General features: G+C 54.6%; 1 protein-coding gene across 1 annotated transcript; it reads left to right on the top strand.

The window, feature by feature from the left end:
* Nucleotides 1–1,340: 1,340 nt before the first annotated feature.
* PLVAP (plasmalemma vesicle associated protein) lies at nucleotides 1,341–15,523 on the top strand. The gene is made up of 6 exons (XM_070416366.1): nucleotides 1,341–1,829; nucleotides 6,958–7,054; nucleotides 7,155–7,867; nucleotides 9,760–9,820; nucleotides 9,917–9,995; nucleotides 14,878–15,523. The coding sequence occupies exons 1-6, from the start codon at nucleotides 1,461–1,463 to the stop codon at nucleotides 14,882–14,884; spliced, it is 1,326 nt and encodes a 441-aa protein (XP_070272467.1). The 5' UTR covers nucleotides 1,341–1,460; the 3' UTR covers nucleotides 14,885–15,523.
* The last annotated feature ends 3,914 nt before the right edge of the window (nucleotides 15,524–19,437 follow it).

Genomic DNA, 19,437 nt, shown 5'->3' with positions numbered 1-19,437 from the left:
GAAACATATGCAGTTGCAAATCACACAGCTTTTTTATTATTCACACAAAGTCCTGAGCTGCGGGTACAAACTTGGGGATCCCCGTGGTGCTGTCCGCTGGGGTCCAGCAGCTAGGCTGGTCTGGTCGGGATGCAGGGGGGCGGCGTTTCTCACCAGAGAGCTCGGTCGCATCTCCATCCGGGGTTGTTAGCTGTTCTTCTGTTGTCTGGCAGGGAGAGGAGCGTGGAGCTGCATCGCTTGTCAGACCGTCAAAGGGACGGGCCCTTGTAGCTGTCTTGACAGGCGAGCATCGATAGCTGGCCAGGAGTCCATATTTAAAGCTTGTTCGTGCCCGTAGCAGCTCAAGTGGCTATCAGCGATTTACATTAATCTCAAACAAGGCGAGGGGGCTAAGGAGAGTAGGTCACTCACGCAAGTGTTTACTTGACAAGTCACTCTGAGTTGTTTACTGAAGTTCAAATCCTTATCTCTGGGGTACACACTCTTCAAGGCAGTAGGAAATGTGTCTTTTTTTTAAAATATATTTCATTGATTTTTTACAGAGAGGAAGGGAGAGAGATAGAGAGTTAGAAACATCGATAAGAGAGAAACATCGACCAGCTGCCTCCTGCACATCTCCCACTGGGGATGTGCCCGCAACCCAGGTACATGCCCTTGACCGGAATCAAACCTGGGACCCTTCAGTCCACAGGCCGACGCTCTATCCACTGAGCCAAACCGGTTTCAGCAGGAAATGTGTCTTAATATCATACTTTACGTTTTAAGGAAAGTTCACTCAAACATCTTAAAACTTTTCTAACATTCTTTAAGCATTTTAAACATTTCTATATTTTACTACATCAGGCATCCATGCCACCACCACCCAGGATCAGCCCACCCGCTCCGTGAGCTAAGCAGCTCCGCACAATTTAGCTCATGTAATTGGCACTGCCCTGTGAGGTGGGCACCCCTCTGAGGTCAACCCGCTGCGGGGTAAGCCCAGCTCAGTGAACCAACAGTTTAAGACCCAGGGCGGTCCCTTCTCCCTGTACCTCCTCTTTCCTCCTCCACATGGTGCGGACGAGGACCTGAGCTCATTCCTCTGCTGCAAGTGCCCAGAAAAGCGCCTGGCACAGAGCAGGGGCAGCTGGAGAAACTGAGGTTCAGAGAGGCCGAGGACGCCCAGTCACCCAGCTGGTGCCCCACCCAGAAAGGCCAGCCAGGCCTTGGTCCCTGCCCCCTGCCCCCCCTCGCCTTCCCTTCACAGCCTGGGTGGGAGTGTTGAGATAACCCACCGCTCCCCGTTTCCTCCTGGCCAGGAAGGAGCCAGGCAGAGGAAGTATTAAGAGAAGTAATATAAACACTCCCCCCTGTGGGCGGCTGGGTCCAGAAGGGGCAAGCCACCACCCAGAACAGACCAGCCAGCGGAGCAGCACTAGTGCACCCGAGGGGCAGCCGGCGGGCGGCAACCCGGGGAGGAGATGGGCCTGGCCATGGAGCACGGAGGGTCCTATGCTCGGGCGGGGGGCAGCTCTCAGGGCTGCTGGTATTACCTGCGCTACTTCTTCCTCTTCGTCTCGCTCATCCAGTTCCTCATCATCCTGGGCCTGGTCCTCTTCATGGTCTATGGCAACGTGCACGAGAGCACCGAGTCCAACCTGCAGGCCACCAAGCTCCGGGCTGAGAGCCTGCACAACCAGCTCCAGGTGCTCGCTGCCAGCCACGCCAACCTGACCAAGGAGCTCAACCTCACCGTCCGCGCCAGGGATAACTTCTTGCAGATGCTGCTGGTTGCCCGCCGAGAACGGGACGGGATCAATGCCAGCTTCCGCCAGTGCCAGGCCGAACGGGTAAGGCCAAGGGCCCAACACTGGCCCTGGTGACCCCAGAAAGTCACCTCACCTCTCTGAGCTTCCGTTTCCCCATCCACGGAATGGGAGTCACAGACCTTACTTTTTAAATTTAATCCTCACCTGAGGATTTTGTTTCCCTTGCTTTTCAGAGAGAGTAGAAGGGAGAGGGGGAGGGAGGGAAGGAGGGAGGGAGGGCGGGAGGGAGAGAGAGAAAGGCATCCTGACTGAGGGCAGGGAGTGGACACAGCCCAGGTATGTGCCCTTAACTGGGAATCGAACCCGAGACCCTTTGGTGTGTGGGCCGATGCTCTAACCACTGAGAACACTGGCCAGCGCCAGACCCTTCGTTTTGCATGAGGAGCCCTAACAGATCAGCAATGCATATTTTGTTTGTGTAAGTATATCCCGTGCAATATTTTGGATATACTTATGCTAACAGAAAGGATTCGTTGTCTCTCGGGAATTCAAGTGTAACCGAGCATCAGCCCTGGGCCCGTGATTTAATGTGAATAAGAGGCTCAGAATGTGCCAGCTGCAAACACACTGCAAACAAGAACCGGCTGGATAGAAACTCAGAGCGTGTGTCTCTTTCTTAGCAGTCAGTAGGGAAGGCTGATTTTTGCCTTACGCTGGCGTCCGCTTGAGAAATAGTATCTCATTATGGAAGCCCAAGAGCTAGGGAGGAACCCTCAACCCTCTTGCAGATAGGGAAATGGAGGCTTGAGAAGGAGGTGGTTTTCCCGGGGGGCCAGAAGCAGGGGGCACACGTGGGGGTCTCATGGAGACTGTTACTCCTGGCACTCATGCCAAACTCATCAGGCCACCCCTGTGTTCCCTCACGCACACACTTACACGCCGCACACGCTCTTTGTCAGTAGCAAAGTAAAGATATAAAGGGAAGGGAAGGGTCTTAGTGCCAAGACCCTGAGGGGGTGGGGGGGGGTATGTGCCTGGGATTGGGGGGTTCCTGGGTGGGGACAGCCTTGATGTTTCCCACCAGAGGGGCTCTGGCCGGCTCGGGTGGGAGGTGGGAAGGACCAGCCTCAGATCACCCACGCTCCTCACGGGACAGGAAGGCCCCTCAGATCGGCTCCAGAAAGGGCCCCGTCTTTGCTGCTCAGACCCAGGGCAGGGCGTGTCTCCTTTCGACTCCCCAATGGGGGCTGGTCCCCCTCATGCTCCAGGGCAGGGAGGGTCTCCCCTCAGGCCCCCGGGGAAGTCTGGGTCTCCATCTGACCTTTGGAATGGGGGCAGGTCCCTCCTCAATCCCCATAGCAGGGCGGTTCCCCTTCGGACCCCAGCACCCAGCACAGGACGCACCCTCCTCAGACTCTCAGGGCAGAGCCGTGAATCCCCACCAGCCGGTCCCCAGGACACACAGCACCATCCCAGCAGGAGCCCCTAGGAAGGAATCGGGGTCCTAAAGTGTTAGGCACTCACGCTCACCCCCCGGGTCCCGACTCCCTGCTGTAGATGATTAGAAATCTGAGAATCTAGATCTTCACAACTTTAAAACTGGAAAATCATGCTTTTCCCCCTTTGAGTTGACAAATTCCTCTAGGCTTGAACCTCTCAGGGTTTTCTCTTAAGGGGATCCTGTCCCACGCCCCCACCCCAGGAGGGGGTGCTGATGGTTGTGGGGGAGCCCCTAGACCCACCCAGCCCTGCTCCAGCAGCCCCAGTGTCTGATGGTAGCGGATATGAATCTTGGTCTTTCCCTAATTCTGTCAGTGCTAAGAAACATGATTTCTTTTTAATTTTCTGGAAATGCAACTGCATGTCTTGTCCTGGGACCCTGAAAGGGAAAGGAAAATTGAACTGTTCTAACTGAAAGACACCCCTTTCTCACTTCATGTTCGGATCCAACTCCCTTCCCTTCTGTGGCTAAGGCTTTTTAAAATATATATGTTTGACTTAGCTGGTTTGGCTCAATGGATGGAGCGTCAGTCTGTGGACTGAAGGGTCCCAGGTTCAATTCCGGTCAAGGGCACACGCCGGGGTTGTGTTCTCGATCCCCAGTGGGGGACGTGCAGGAGGCAGCCAATCAGTGATTCTCTCTCATCATTGATTGTTTTTTATCTCTCTCCCTCTCCCTTTCTCTCTGAAATCAATAAAGAAATTTAAATTATATATATATATATATATATATATATATATATATATATCCTATCTAATAAAAGAGAAACATGGTAATTAGGGTACGACCACTACCCTTCCCATTGGCTAATCAGGGCGATATGCAAATTAACTGCCAGCCAAGATGGCCGTTAACCGCCAACAAAGATGGTGGCTAATTTGCATATGTAGGCACAATTCTGGGAGGCGAAAGGGAAAGGACAGAAGAAGCCCCCTGCCACTGACGGTGATCAGAAACCCAGGGGGGAGCTAAGAGCCAGGGGCAGGGCAAAGGCGGCCCTGGGGGCCGAGTTTGCCCTGCCCCCCAGCTGTGATCAGAGAACCAGGCGCCTTTGCCGCCCCGGCCAGTGATAGCGAGAAGCAGGGGTGGAGCCAGCAATGGGAACTGGGCAGGGACGGAGCCGGCAGTCTGGGGAGCTAGGGATCCCTTGCCCAGGCCTAAAGCCTTGGCCAAACATGTTAGGCCTGGGCAGGGGTGGAGCCTGCAATCGTGGGGAGCTGGGGGTCCCCTACACAGACCTAACGCCTTGGCCAGAGGCGTTAGGCCTGGGCAGGGCCGGAGCCAGCCATCCCAGGGAGCAGGGGCAGAATCAGCAATCCTGGGCAGCTGGGGGTCCCCTGCCCAGGCCTAACGCCTTGGCCAGAAGCATTAGGTCTAGGCAGGGGCAGAGGGGGAGATCGCGGGGAGCTGGGGGTCTCCTGCCCAGGACTAATACCTCCACCAGAGGCCTTAGGTCTTGGCAGGGGCGGTGCCAGAGATCGTGGGCAGCAGGGGCAGAGCCGGCAATGGTGGGAGCTGGGGGTCCCCTGCCCAGGCCTGACACCTCTGCTGGAGGCCTCAGGCCTGGGCAAGGGGCCAATCCGGTGATCGGCGATCAGAGGGTGATGAGGGTCAACTCCTCTGGCCGAGGCATCAGGCCTGGGCGGGAGCGGAGCCAGCAATCAGAGGGGGCTGGAGGTCCCCTGTCCAGGCCTGATGCCTGGGCCAGAGGCGTCAGGCTTGGGCGGGGGGGTGGAGCAAGCTATCAGAGGGAGAGGGGGGTCCCCTGCCCAGGCATGATTCCTGGGCCAGAGGCATCAGGCCTGGGCGGGGGTCAGAGCCAGTGATCGGGGGAAATGAGGGTCCCCTGCCCAGGCCTGACACCTCTGGCGGAGGCATCAGGCCTGGGCAAGGGGCCGATCCTGCGATTGGAGGGTGATGGGGGTCAACGCCTGAGAGCTCCCAGTATGTGAGAGGGGGCAGGCTGGGCTGAGGGACACTCTCCCCCACCCACCCAGTGCAAGAATTTCGTGCACCAGGCCCCTAGTACATATATCTATATCTATATCTATAGATAGATAGATAGATAGATAGATATGTTTGTATTGATTTCAGAGAGGAAGGGAGAGGGAGAGAGGGATAGAAACATCAATGATGAGAATCATCCATGGGCTGCCTCCTGCACACCCCCTACTAGGGATCGAACCTGAAACCCGGGCATGTGCCCTGACCGGATGTCCAACTGGCAACCTCTAGATGCACCAGAGGACTCTCCACCAGCTGAGCCACACCAGCCAAACTGTGGCTAAGGCTTTTGAAAGCAGAAGTCGCTGGAACTTTCCGAGTTATTTCTGTGCTTCCCTAACCCAGGGCATTTGCACAGGCCCAGCTTCCTAAGGACAAGGAGTAAGACAAGAATCTGCACCCTTCATATCTTTACTTGTTATATTTCTGCGGGGTTTTGTTCCAAAGTTCGGAAGGCATGGCCTTTGTGGAATCGTAAAAGTTTCATTAACATGCCGTGTATAATGGACCCATTTAAAGTGCACAGTTCAATGATTTTTGGTACATTCACAGAGTTGTGCAACCATCATCACAAATAATCTTAGAATATTGCTCATCACCCTAAAAGGAAACCCTGTCCCCATTAGCAGACACCCTACATTCCTCCCTCTTCCCAGCTGCTGGGAGCCATGAATCTGCTTTCTGTCCCTTATGGATTTGCTTATTCTAGACATTTTATCTAAAAGAATCAGACACTGCGTGGCCTTTTGTGACTAACTTCTGTCACTCGGCATCATGTTTTCAAGGTTCATCCACACTGTAGCATGTGTCAGTGCCTCCATATTTTTATTGCCAAATTATATTAATCATAACACTTCTTTTTTTTTTAATATATTTTATTGATTTTTTACAGAGAGGAAGGGAGAGGGATAGAGAGTTAGAAACACCGATGAGAGAGAAACATCGATCAGCTGCCTCCTGCACATCTCCCACTGGGGATGTGCCCTCAACCCAGGTACATGCCCTTGACCTGAATCGAACCCTTCAGTCCGCAGGCCGACGCTCTATCCACTGAGCCAAACTGGTTTCGGCAGCACTTCTTTTTATAACACATTTTTTAAATGCTCACCTGAGGATATTTTTTCCATTGCTTTTTAGAGTGGAAGGGAGAGAGGAAGGGAGGGGAAAAAGAGAGAGAGAGAGAGAGAGACATCAATTTGTTTCCTGCCGCTCTGGCCCTGAACAGGGCTGGGGATCAAACCTGTAACCCTTGGGTTCCCAGGCTGACAATCTAACCACTGAGACACTGGCCAGGGTAATCATAACAGCTTTCGAAGATCAGACCAGCTTTCCCTGTAAAGGAGCCATGCCCTCATGAACTAGGCCAGTGGTCGGCAAACTGTGGCTCACGAGCCACATGCGGCTCTTTGGCCCCTAGAGTGTGGCTCTTCCACAAAATGAGGTTGGGCATGAGGTTGGGCTCTTCCAACTTCTGCACATGGGCCACGAAGTTTCAATCGCACTGCACGTGCGCTGGCGTGGTATTTTGTGGAAGAGCCACACTCAAGGGGCCAAAGAGCCGCACGTGGCTCGAGAGCCGCGGTTTGCCTACCACTGAACTAGGCCATCTGAGTGCTGGATCTGGGGCCTCAGCCCTGAGGGTCTGGGCAGTCCCCGGGTCAGGGGATGTCCCTCTGAGGTCTGGCCTGTGTCCTATCTGGGCAGACGACCTACATGAACAGCCAGAAGTTCATGGCTGCCATTATCCTGAGCGAGAAACAATGCCAAGAAGAGCTCAAGGAGACTAACAAGAGCTGCAACGGTGAGTGCTCTGGGTAGTGGGGAGCCAGGGTGGGGGCTTCCCCATCCAGGTCCTTGGCAGCCCCCCAGCCTTCCTGCTCCCTATCACCCTGTGCCTGCAGCCTTGCGCCTCACGCTGAACGAGAGGGTCAAGACGCTAGAGATGGAGGTGGCCAAGGAGAAGGCTGTGTGCGCCAGGGACAAGGAGGGTCTGGGGCTGAGCAAGAGGGTGGTGGAGGAGCAACTGGCTGAATGCGGCAAGGCCCGGGAGCAGCAGCGGCAGGAGCTACAGCTGGCCCAGAGTCATCTGCAGCAGGTGCAGTCCCTCTGCCTCCCGCTGGACAAGGACAAGTTGGCGGTGGACCTGCGCAACCTCTGGAGGGACTCCATCATCCCGCGCACCCTCGACACACTAGGCTACGGCCCATACCATCCCCTCGGCTCCGAACTGGTCTCCATACGGAGAATCTGCGACCACATGCCCAACCTCATGAGCACCAAGGTGGAGGAGCTGGCCCAGAGCCTGCGGTCTGGCATCCAGCGTGTTGCCCAAGAGAATGCAGACCTCCAGCGCCAGAAGCTGGAGGCTGAGCAGGCCCTGCGAGCCAGTCAGGAGGCCAAGGAGAAGGTAGCGAAGGAAGCCCAGGCCCGGGAGGCCAAGCTGCAGGCTGAGTGTACCAGGCAGACCCAGCTAGCGCTGGAGGAGAAGGCAGCGCTGCGGAAGGAGCGAGACAACCAGGCCAAGGAGCTGGAGGAGAAGAAGCGGGAGGCCGAGCAGCTCAAGATACAGCTGGCGGTCAGCAACTCTGCACTGGAAACCTGCATCAAGGCCAAGGTGGGCTGGCGGCCCTGGGTTCAGGCAGCATTGGTGGTGATGTGAAGCTTGGTTTTGAAGTCTGTTGGAGTTTGGGTTAGTTAGGACTCACTTGAGAGTTTCATTGACATTAGGATAGGGACCAAGTCTCAAATGGGATGATCACTAAGGAAGAGTGTAGGGTTAAGACTGGAGTTGGAGGCAGGGTGGCTGTAGGGTCCAGGGTTCATCGAGGGGTGAATCTAGGATATCAGTTGCTGTATGATCAGGCTGAGCTGAAGCATTGAAGGTGGACTTAGAATTTAGGGGAGGGTCACACATAGGTGGCTGTTGAGTCTAGGGTTGGCTTAAGGATTATGGTTATGTATTTATTCGTGTAGGATTTTATTGGCTTTAGGATTGGGGTAGAGTTTGAAATTGGGAATTACTGAGAAAGGGTTGAGTTTAGGCAGCTGGATGGGCCTCAAAATTAGTTTAGGATGAAGAATAGGAATTCACTGAGGGTTGGTGTCAGGGTTGGGAATTGTTGAGCTGAAGGACCAGGGGCCATAGGTTAGGGTTGAGAGTGACATTAGGGTTATAGTGAGGGTTAAGGCAGGCCTAGTGGAAGGTTTGCTATGATGTATAATTTGTGTTTAGAGTTGGTTCACGGTGAGTTCTTGGGTGACTGCCTGAAACAGAACCCCACTCCAGCCCCAAAGTTGATTTAGGCTAAGGTTAAGGTTCCATCTCATTAGTCTTAGAATTGAGTTTGGAGTTTAGGTTATGAGAAAAGGTTACAAGTTGGGTCAGGGGTTGCATGCAGGGCAGCTGTTGGGTCTAAGGTTGGATGAGGAGTGAATCTAGGATGTCAGTGGCTTTGGGACTGGGTTGAGGTCCTGAAGCTGGAGCTGAGACTCAGGTGGGTGTGTGTGGCTTGTGGGTCTGGAGATGATCAGAAGTTTGGAGCCAAGAGTGGATGTAGGATTTCATGGGCATGAGGAGGGGTATTGACCATGAGTTTGGAGTTGAAGTTGTGTTGGGTCTGGGATGGCTGGTAGGGAGATGCGTTGGGCTGGCATTGGAATATATTTGAGGTGAAAGCTGAGGTGACCCTGGGTTAGGATGGGGATACATTGGGGTTGGGTGGGGCTCAAAGCTGGATCTATAGGAGAGGTTGTGTGGATGCTGATCTTGGGGTGGGGCTGGGGTGGGGCTCTGTTTCAGGTAGAGACTGGGGGTCTAAGGTTGAGTTGGGGTTGAGCGTTACCTTGGAAAGGTGTTTGTAGGTGGCCATTGTGGATCCCAGGGCTGGGGCTAGGGGAATGGGGTTGGGGGCTGGATTTTTCATCATGGCTGGGTCTAGGTGATGGGTTAGATCTCAAGTTACATCAGATCAGGTTTGTCATTGGGACTGGGTTTAGGATGGGGTTTGATTCTAAGGAAGGCTCCGTTTTAATGTTGGGATTGGATTTTAGGTAATTAAGATCAGAACTGGTTTTGGATTTCAAGTTTGGGAGGATTGGCTCAAGGTTGTTCAAGGCATGGCATTGAGAATGGGGGCCCAGTGGTTTACAGAGCGGGTCGACTTCAGTCTGGAGGGGGCTGGGTTGGGTGATGGACTCAGGGTCATGGATCGGGGTCAGGTTGGCACGGAGGCTATAATGGAGACTGAGGCAGGCCAGACCTGTAGAGTAGGGTCTCTGGGAGCTCTAAGCAAATCCAGTCCCTGGAATCCCCAGTCACTTGAGGGCAGGTGGACACACGTGACGATGTTACATCCATTGGCACCTGTGTCCTCCATGAGGCACTGTCCATGGGGTCCACCCTGGAAGGACCTAAGAGCCAAGGGCACGGAGGGGCAGGAATCTCCTTGGCACTCTGGTTCAGGGGTCCTGGCTTCCGCCAATCTCCCTCTATCCTTCTTCTCACAGTCGCTGCCTCCGATGTCTATGCCAAGATCTGTTGGCCCTGCCCCCAACCCCCAGCCTATCGGTGAGTAAGGGCAGAGCCAAAAAGGGGAGCTGCCATCTATCCCCAGGGGAAGGGGCTACTAAGGCAATAGGTTGGGCCTAACACCCTCTCTCGCAGACCCAGCCAGCCTGGAGGAATTCAAGAAGAAGATCCTGGAGTCCCAGTGGTCCCCTGCAAGCAACGCAGTCGCATCCAGGTAAGGTACTGGGCAGGTCTTAATCTCAATGCTTTGGTTCAGGACTAGGGGTGGAGAGAGGCTCATCTCATACTTGCTGCTTCCTTAATTGAGTGCCTGCTATATACCAGGCCCTATGCTGGGCCCTGAGGACACCACAGTGACCAAGATGCGCACAGTTCCATTCATGAAACTCCCTAAGTAGTGGGCAAGAGAGACAGCGATCAAGCCATGATAAGAGGAGTGACCAAGAGCCTACAATTATTAGGCGCTTAGTGTGAGCTTGGCACAGTTGTAAGCACTCTGCACTATTAACTCATTCCACCTATCATCTGTGAGCTGCTGTCCCACTTTCCAGATGAAGCGTGAGGCACAGAGAGGGTGTGCATCATGCTCCAGGTAGCACAGCTAGAGAGGAGCAAGCTGGGACCTGAACCCAGGTGATCGGACTCCAGATAGGCAAGGGAGAGGGCCAGTGAGCAGGGGACCTTTGAGCTGGAGGATGGGCAGAAGCAGGCCCGGGGAGGGCAGGTGGGACAGTACTCCAGGCTGCATGAACCGTCAGGGCCAAGGCCCAGTGGCCTGGACTGGGGGGGAGGGTGGCTGGCGTGGAGGAGGGGACAGAGGGAGAGCAGCATCTGAGAGTGACCCTGGCCCCTCACTCCACCCCTCACTTTCCACTTCTACAAAAATTGGGGCCTCTGAAATCAAGGGCATGAAAATGCTTTGCCAGCTATAAAGTGCTGTCCCCCAGTGGCTAGAGCAAGGGGCTGGGGGCCTCAGCGGGGGAGCCTCAAGGGCGCCTGGCACATGCTCAGGTCATGGCTCCATGCCTCTGCCCCCCTCACCGCCTCCCAGGGACCGGTCATCCATCCAATGACACCCTGTTTCTCACAGGGAAGGTGACGCAGGCCGCACCCCGTGCACACTCCCCGCTCAGTGACACACTGCTGGCCTGGGACCCGGGGACTGGCGGTCCCGTTTGCAGTTTAGAACCTGAAGTCCCGGAAGGCACCCAAGATTTTAAGTCAGATCCCTCTGACTCCAGAGCCTGTGGCTTTCTCCAATGGCGTTGCCACCGGACTATCGTCTGCCTGGGTCTATTTTAACCTCGGGTGCTAAATGCAGGCCATGAGATCTGTTGTCAACAACTCAGGGCTCTCCACATGAGCCTCCATCTCCACTGCGCCTCTTCTCACACCCCCGCTCCGTGGGAGCTCACCCCTTGAGAAACTGGTCCCCTCACTCTTTTTTTTAAAATAGATTTTATAAATTTTTTACAGAGAGGAAGGGAGAGGGATAGAGAGTTAGAAACATCGATCAGCTGCCTCCTGCACACCCCCTACTGAGTATTTGCTCGAAACCAAGGTACATGCCCTTGACCGGAATCGAACCTGGGACCTTGAGTCTGCAGGCCGACGCTCTATCCACTGAGCAAAACCGGTTAGGGCCCCTCACTCTTCCTGGGCCAAATCCCTCAGCCTGGGGCAGCCTGCAGACTGGGAAGCAAGAGGGTAGGGAGAAGCCCCTGCTCGGAGCAAACTGTTTTCCTTTCTCCATCCTGGCCGGGAGCCACCGTGGCAAGGAAGGAGGTGCTATTATTATCCCCATTTCTCAGAGAGGGAACTGAGGCCCCAGGGAAGTGATCAGGCCGGGCCATGCGTCAGCAAGTCAGGGCCAGAGCCAGGCCTGTCCACGTCCAGGCTGAGAACGGGGAAGCTCTTGACATTGTTTACCCCAAATGACGTCCCCCTGGTGAGAAAACAATGTGCTCTCGACCCTGGGCCCCTCCTGCTCCTCTCGGCGGGGCTGCAGGAAGGGCTCCTGGCTCGCTGGGCTCCAGCCTTAGCGAACCTTCCCTGGAGAAGGGCCGGGATACGCAGGCCGGGTCATCAGCGTGGGTCTAAGTGCCGCTCCACCAGCCCCTCAGGGGTGATCGCAGGCGACTCTCTGGCCAAAGAATCATAGCAACCACATTTCAATGCACCCAATCGGGCCGGGTCCGAGGCCCAGCATCAGACCAGCCACTCCACGGTCTGGGAGCTGATTTCCTTCCCACTTTTATTCCTCTGTGCTCGGACTAAGGCAGGGGTTCTCAACCTGTGGGTCGCGACCCCTTTGGCGGTCGAACGGCCCTTTCACAGGGGTCGCCTAAGACCATCCTGCATATCAGATATTTACAGGACGATTCATAACAGTAGCAACATTACTGTTATGAAGTGGCAACGAAAATCATTTTATGGTTGGGTCACAACCTGAGGAACTGTATTTAAAGGGCCAGAAGGTTGAGAACCACTGCTAAGGCCTCCCACACACATTGCTCTCAAGGCTGACCCAGGGCCCAGCATTACCGAGACGTGAGCATGAGACCTTGCTTTTTAAAAAAATATCTATATGTTTTTGTTTATTTTAGAGAGAGAGAGAGACATTGATTGGTTGCCTCCTGCATCTCCACTACTGGGGATCAAGCCCACAACCTGGGCATGTGCCCCGACGCCAGGAATCGAACCGGCAACCTTCTGATGTAAGGGACCAGGCTCAGCCAATGGAGCCATTCCTGTCAGGACAAGGTCTTGCTACTTAATTGCACCTTTTCCCCTCTTTTTTTGTTAATCCTCACCCAAGGATATTTTTTTTTATTGGTTTTTAGAAAGAGTGGAAGGAAGGGAAGGAGGGGGAGAAGAAAAGAGAAAGAGAGAGAGAGAGAGAGATGTGAGAGAGACACATCAATTGGTTGCCTCCTGCATGAGCCCCAACCAGGGGATCCAACCCACAACCCAGGTACATGCCCTTGACCAGTAATCAAACCTGAGCCCCTTCAGTGCATGGGGCAATGCTCTAACCACTGAGCACACTGGCCAGGGCACTCATCGCACATTTTAGGTCATTTCCTATTAATGGCAAGTGCATGAGCTTTCCTTTACTTGTTAAGACTAGTGTCCAGTGGAGACCAATTTAATTAATTTAAAAAACACAATTGAGATGAAGACAGATATTAAGTAAATATTGGTTTAGGGACTGTGTGGCTGGACGGGGGAAGGCAGGATGTGGAAGGCTGAAGGTGGGAGTTCAGCCCTGTCTCTGAGCCAGGCACACAGGGAGCGTGGCTCCTTTGTTGCCCTCACAGTTACGATCTGTTTGTTCATTCGGACCATATGTCTTGAACCATCGCTGGGTGCCAAGGACACAGGCAGAGTAAGGCACAGGAACTCATGCCCCTGTGGGGCTCACAGTTCTGTGGGGAGACAGATAACCAACCAGACGAATGAGTCGCATACGGCTTTATCAGGACCCTTGGCAATGGGTAAGGAGAAAAGGGAGGAGGGCCCTGGCCAGTTGGCTCAGTGGATAGAGCGTCGGCCTGCAGACTGAAGGGTCCCGGGTTCGATTCCCAGTCAGGGCACCTGTCCCGGTTGCAGGCTCGATCCCCAGCGTGGTGTGTGCAGGAGGCAGCCAATCAAGGGTTCTTTCTCATCATTGATGTTTCTCTCTCTCTCCCTTCCTCTCTGAAATCAATAAAAAATATGTATATTAAAAAAGAAAGAAAAGGGATGGAGGGAGGATGAGAAAGTTAGAATTTTCCACAGGGGCCAGGGCAGGCTTCCCTGAGGATGCGACTTTTGAACAGAGAACTAAAGGAGTTGAGGGAGGAGCCAGGATGGGGAGGACATAGCCAGGCAGAGAGCACAGCCCATGCAAAGGCCCTGAGACAGTGAGTGAGGAGGCTGGGAAGGCTGGAGCCTACTGAGCAGAGACTGAGGGGAGGTGCGAGCAAGGGGAAGAAAGGGGACCGGCCAGGTCGGGCCGGGCTCTGCGGCTGTGGTGAGATACTGGGAGCCCTGGGCCGCTGTCAGCAGTGCATGTGATCTGACTCAGGTGTTGGCACCCTCTGGTCCCGGTTGGAAGTAAAAGTGGGAGCCAGGAGTCAGTGTTAAGGCGACCGCACTGGTTCAGGTCAGCAATGGGGGCTTAGGAGCCTCAGTCTGTGAAAAATGGCAAGGAGTGCCCGCCCCACCCCCTCACCCCCCCACCCCCCCACCCCCCCCACCCCCGCAGACTGATGGGCGGGAGTGAGTGAGGCATGTGTCAGACAGAGGCTGGAGACGGGCGGTGGACAGGAGCCAGCGGAGGAACGTGAGCTCGGGCCCCAGGGAAGAGCCAGGGAAGGAAGGGAGGGGCCAGCGGAAGCGGGACTTGGCTGTGCCCCCTCATCCCCCATCAGGAAATAGCCTCTACGCCAACCCCTGACCCCTCAGGGGAACCTTTGCCAGGCCAAGGAGGGGGAAGGGCATTCCCGACAGCAGCTGGATGGCTCCTGCGAAGGGTGGGGGCAGGGGGAGTGGAAGCGAGGTAAGAATAGTTCTTGGAGTTTGGGGAACTATGGCAGGATTTGAGTCCTTGAAGAGGAGGTCTGGTGGAGAATAGTGGGTGGAACCTTGAATTCCAGACTAAGAGGATCTGGCTTTGTCCTGGGCGGCCGGGGGTGGGAGTGGGGGGGCGGAGGGGGATGGAGAACATGTGAGTAGGGACAGGCTCATAGAAAAACCCTCCTGGGAATGAATGTGTGCTGGGTGGGTGTGGACAGGGGCTTTAGGGCAAACTCTTAGGATCCCCGAGGCCTCAGGGAGTGCAGAGGAGAGGCAGGCCCACTGCAGCAGAGGCCTGGCGCACAGCAGGTGGCCTCTCTGACCCTTGGACTTTTCTTCTGTATAATAAGGAGGCAGCCAGCTCAGTCCCAGCATCCCAAAGAAGTTCAGTGGGAATCTACTGGGGAGGATGAACCCCAAAGGCGCTCAAGAGTCCCCGGTAGCAACAAGGGGCTAGGACAGGGGCAGGCCCCCACCATGTTTGTCCTTCTGTCTGACTGATGGACTATTGCATTCCCATCTCCTTTCTGCCCCAGTGGCTGAGAAGGCTCCGGGAAGAGGACTGAGGGCTGGTCCCGACTTGCCGGTCTGCAGACCTGTGGCAGCGAGACACCCACCGCGTGGGACACAGTCAGACGACCTCCGTGCAAACACACCACAGTGGGCACCCTTGGCCTGCACCCTATGCACATCCCACCCAGGGCCCCTAATACTCTCACAGGCCCACAACCACACAACACAACCTTCAACCACAGATGCTGCGATGACACCCACAGACATGGTAATGATGTCGTACAGACCTTCCCCAGACACTCCTGCCAAACCCTTACCCGCTATCACACCCCTCAACACACAGGCCAAGGCACCCACAGCACCCCTCACAGCCCTGCCCGTGCCAGTGCCCCTGCCACTCGTCCGATGCCTTATCTCCCCCACGCATCCTCGCCGCAGCACTTCAGGCCTGGGACGTGAGAACAGGAAGCCATCGCCTCCATCCCTGGGAGTTTCCGGGCCCTCCTCGCAGGCCAGGCAGCATCTGGTCCGAGAGCAAACATAGCCCACAGGCCTCCTCCTTGCTGGCAAGGGCACTGCTCCGTCACTCCCTCTCCCCCACACCCAGCCCTGCCTGTGGTCGCTATAAAATGTTAGTGGCACCCAATAAACCTTAGCAATCCCTTCAAAGACACCAGAGTCGTGATTTATACTTTAAAAAGGCACCATCTGGCCCTAACTGGTTTGGCTCAGTGGATAGAGCATCAGCCTGCGGACTGAAAGGTCCCAGGTTCGATTCCGGTCAAGGGCATGTACCTTGGTTGCGGGCATATCCCCAGTAGGAGGTGTGCAGGAGGCGGCTGATCGATGTTTCTCTCTCATCGATGTTTCTGACTCTCTATCCTTCTTTCTTCCTCTCTGTAAAAAAATCAATAAAATATATATATTTTAAAAACCCACAAACATATTTAAAAATAAATAAATAAATAAATAAAAAAGGCACCACCTGGCCTTGAGCAAGAGGACCGGAAAGAAGATAAACACTGGAAAACTCCCACCCCAACCACCCTGGGCCAGAAGAGCTTCAACCAGGAACAACATGGGGGTGCACCCGCTCCCCGAAAGGTCTGGGCGTCTCTGTGGGAAGAGACAGAATTGTTGTCAATTTTGCTGTTGTTGTTTTGTTTTTTTAAGAGAAGCTACTTTTTTTAAAATATGTTTTTATTGATTACAGAGAGAGAAGGGAAAGGGAGAGAGAGAAACGTTGATGAGAGAGAATCATTGATCAGGCTGCCTCCGGCACACCCCCACCAGGGGCTGAGCCAGCAACCCGGGCATGTGCCCTATCCCAGAATGGCACTGTAACCTCCTGGTTCGTGGGTCAACACTCAACCACTGAGCCACACCGGCCGGCTGATTTTGTGTCTCTACCAGGCAGTTTCTTACCATGCAGATTACCCCTTTGTAGCTTTCACCTTTCTACATTTGCAAAGATCCCCCCAAGTCTTGATGATAATGCTCCGCGGAGGTTGCCACCGCCTGTCCTGAATCGCAGGAACTCCTCCCTGCCAAAATTATTCCAGGAACAAAATCACAAAAGTCTCAGGCCATTTGTTTTGTTTTGTTTTGTTGTTTGTGGCAAGAGGGGATGCCAGAAAGGACAGCAGCCTGCTTTGGGAGCACTGCCACGCCGTGATCACCAAGCTAGCCGGCAGCGGGGCAAAGCACAGCAGAGACACAGGGAAGTCACACTGCGTCCAGGAGACTGGGAACGGTTAAAGGTCATAACACAGACTGCTGGTGAAGACGGAAAGAAAGGGCATTTCCTACAGGACTGATAGGAATGAAAACATCGCCATAGTCCTTCTGGAAATTAGGGTGGCGAGATGACATAGATATAGATATAGATATAGATATAGATATAGATATAGATATATAGATATAGATATAGATTATTGATTTCAGAGAGGAAGGGAAAGGGAGAGAGAGAGAAACATCAGTGATGAGAGAGTAACATGGATTGGCTGCCTCCTGCACGCCCCCTACTGGGGATCAAGCCCGCAACCCAGGCATGTGCCCTTGACAGGAAACCAGCCTGGGACCCTTCAGTCCGCTCTATCCACTGAGCCAAACCGGGCCAGGGCAGTGTGGCGATATTTAATCAAAGTAAAGATGCACCAACTGTATGAGACCCCGGGTTCGATCCCCAGAATCTCCACCAAAAAAAAAAGATGCACCCAGCCTTTGACTCAGTTACCCTATTCCTGGGGTCTTATCTCTGAAATGTAAAGACTCTGGGGGCGGGGGGGGGGGTGGGGGGGGGGTGGGGAGCAAATGCCACTGACAGAAAAACAACCTAAAATTGTGATCTAGAATCTCAGCTGGTACCTGCCCCTCCCCCCACCTTGATTCCCCCCCAGCCCATCCCCTGGGGCCCAGGACAGGGAGGGGGGATGAGTCATGAGGAGCCAGGGCTGAGCACACGCTTAGGGCAGGCACGTCTGGAGGGACAAAGGAGCGATACTTCCTGGATGCGGAAGCGCGAGTGAGAGAGACCGCTGCTGCAGGAAACACTCGGCTGCCCCCCCAACCCGCCCGGCCAAGTCAGGGCAGGGGGGTGAGCCAGGCCAGGCCGCCCAGACAGACCAGTCTGGAGGCTCCAAGGAAGCGGGACATCCGTGACCCTGAGTCTACTGCCTGAGCAGCCTGAAGTCGTGGCCTGCTGACACCGGCCAGTCCCAGCAACCGTAAGAGTTTGGGTTCTGGACCAGATATCCCTGATCCAAATTTTGGCTGAGTCCACCTCAGCCTCCACTTTCTCATCTGAGAAATGAGTGCGATGTCATCGTTCTAAACTCTCTGGACACTTGGGTACAGGTCTGTAACGCGTGGCTGGTCTCTCCCATTCAGAGCATCCCAGGATGTCATCCCTCCCACCAGTCCCCATACCCATCCCTGGCTCAGTCCTCCAACACCTGGACCTCAGCCTCTGCCTCCGTTATGGCCCCCCGGCTGGTCCAGAGAGATCTTTCCATCCTGGGATCTGACCACATCCCTCTCCTTACACCCTCCATGGCTCCCCATTACCCTGAGCACCAAGTCCAGTTCCTTGGCTCTCTCATGCCCCTTCACCCTTGTGCAATGAGCCCTGGCTTCCAGCTGCCCTGCACATTTAGTTCTCTGACTAGACTCACTGACTCTTCATTGTAATGTGTGCTGTACCCAGACTGGAATGCCTTTTCTTGCCTGACAAATCCTTTTTCCTCTAAGGCCCCACCCCAGAGGTTCCGCCTCCAGACAGCTCTCCTGGGTGCCCCAGGTGCAGCCCTCACATCCCCTGGGGCCGCCCCGGCCCATCCCTCACTCTTCCTGGCTCTGATCCTGTGGCTCTGACTCACCCAGGCTTGGTGGCTCTCTGGGGAGGGGCAGGGACGGAGTACCAGTTGGGCGCAATTGGCAGACCCCCTCCCTGGCCCTGTGGTCCAGCCGCCGGGTGAGGTACTGACTCTTTGGGGATTTCCTGTGGCCTCTATAAATAACCCCCATGGCTGCTTCCCACAAACCACCTCACCCTTCTTGGAAAAAAGGGACTGTAGCCAAGGACCTTGGTCCAGCCCTGTGCCAGGGCCTAGGGCAGTGATGGAGAACCTTTTGAGCTCGGCGTGTCAGCATTTTGAAAAACCCTAACTTAACTCTGGTGCCGTGTCACATATAGAAATTTTTTGATATTTGCAACCATAGTAAAACAAAGATTTATATTTTTGATATTTATTTTATATATTTAAATGCCATTTAACAAAGAAAAATCAACCCAAAAAATGAGTTCGCGTGTCACCTCTGACACGCATGTCATAGGTTCACCATCACTGGCCCAGGGGGCTCAGGCATCCTGCCCCCAGCGTCTCCGCCCCACCTGGACCACGCTCACCCTTCCTGGGAGCCCTCCAGACCCTCCCCATGCATGACATCTGGACGATTACCCCCACTGGACCGACATCATTGCTTTTCTTCTCTGGGCATCAATTGCTTTTCTGAAAAATGGGCGTAATATCCAGGGACTCAGCTCTCAGTAACCCTTTCCACCCAGGAGCACCCCATTCAGGAGCGATCCCAGCTGCTGCATAAGCAAAGAAATCAGTAAATAGTGACATATTGCAATGAAGTCCGCAAGGACATGGGAGCCTCCTAAAGACCCTCTCATACCCTTTGTGGGCCCTGGACAACTCCCAGGCTCTGCTCACCTGTCCCCTGGAATCTGAGCGATTGTGTCAACTGCTGGAGGTGGAGGTCTTTTCCTAATTCTGGAAAAGATCCTGGTCCTATTGGAGACTCAGTTTCCACCTCTGGCAGGGAGAGTTGACGATTCGTGAACCGCCAGGTGGGTGTAGATGCCCGAATCCCTAGAACCCTAGGGGGCTGGAACTCTGAGGGAGGACTGCCAGGCACCTCCTTGTTAGAGCAAGGCGCCCTCTGCTGGTTTGTCAGCGCCATAGCAGGCCCTCCTAAAATCCCAGAATAAAAGGCCTCACGCTGGGGCCTTCCTGGATCTCACCCCACAGGTCCCTAACCAGGGCACCCCTCATTGTAAATTCACACGGCAGCCA

This window comes from Myotis yumanensis, unplaced genomic scaffold (genome assembly GCF_028538775.1).
Source record: "Myotis yumanensis isolate MYYU_CA2020_CCGP unplaced genomic scaffold, mMyoYum1.0.hap1 SCAF_5, whole genome shotgun sequence".
In the NCBI taxonomy this organism is placed as follows: Eukaryota; Metazoa; Chordata; class Mammalia; order Chiroptera; family Vespertilionidae; genus Myotis; species Myotis yumanensis.
This window is presented reverse-complemented; position numbering and strand designations above follow the sequence as displayed.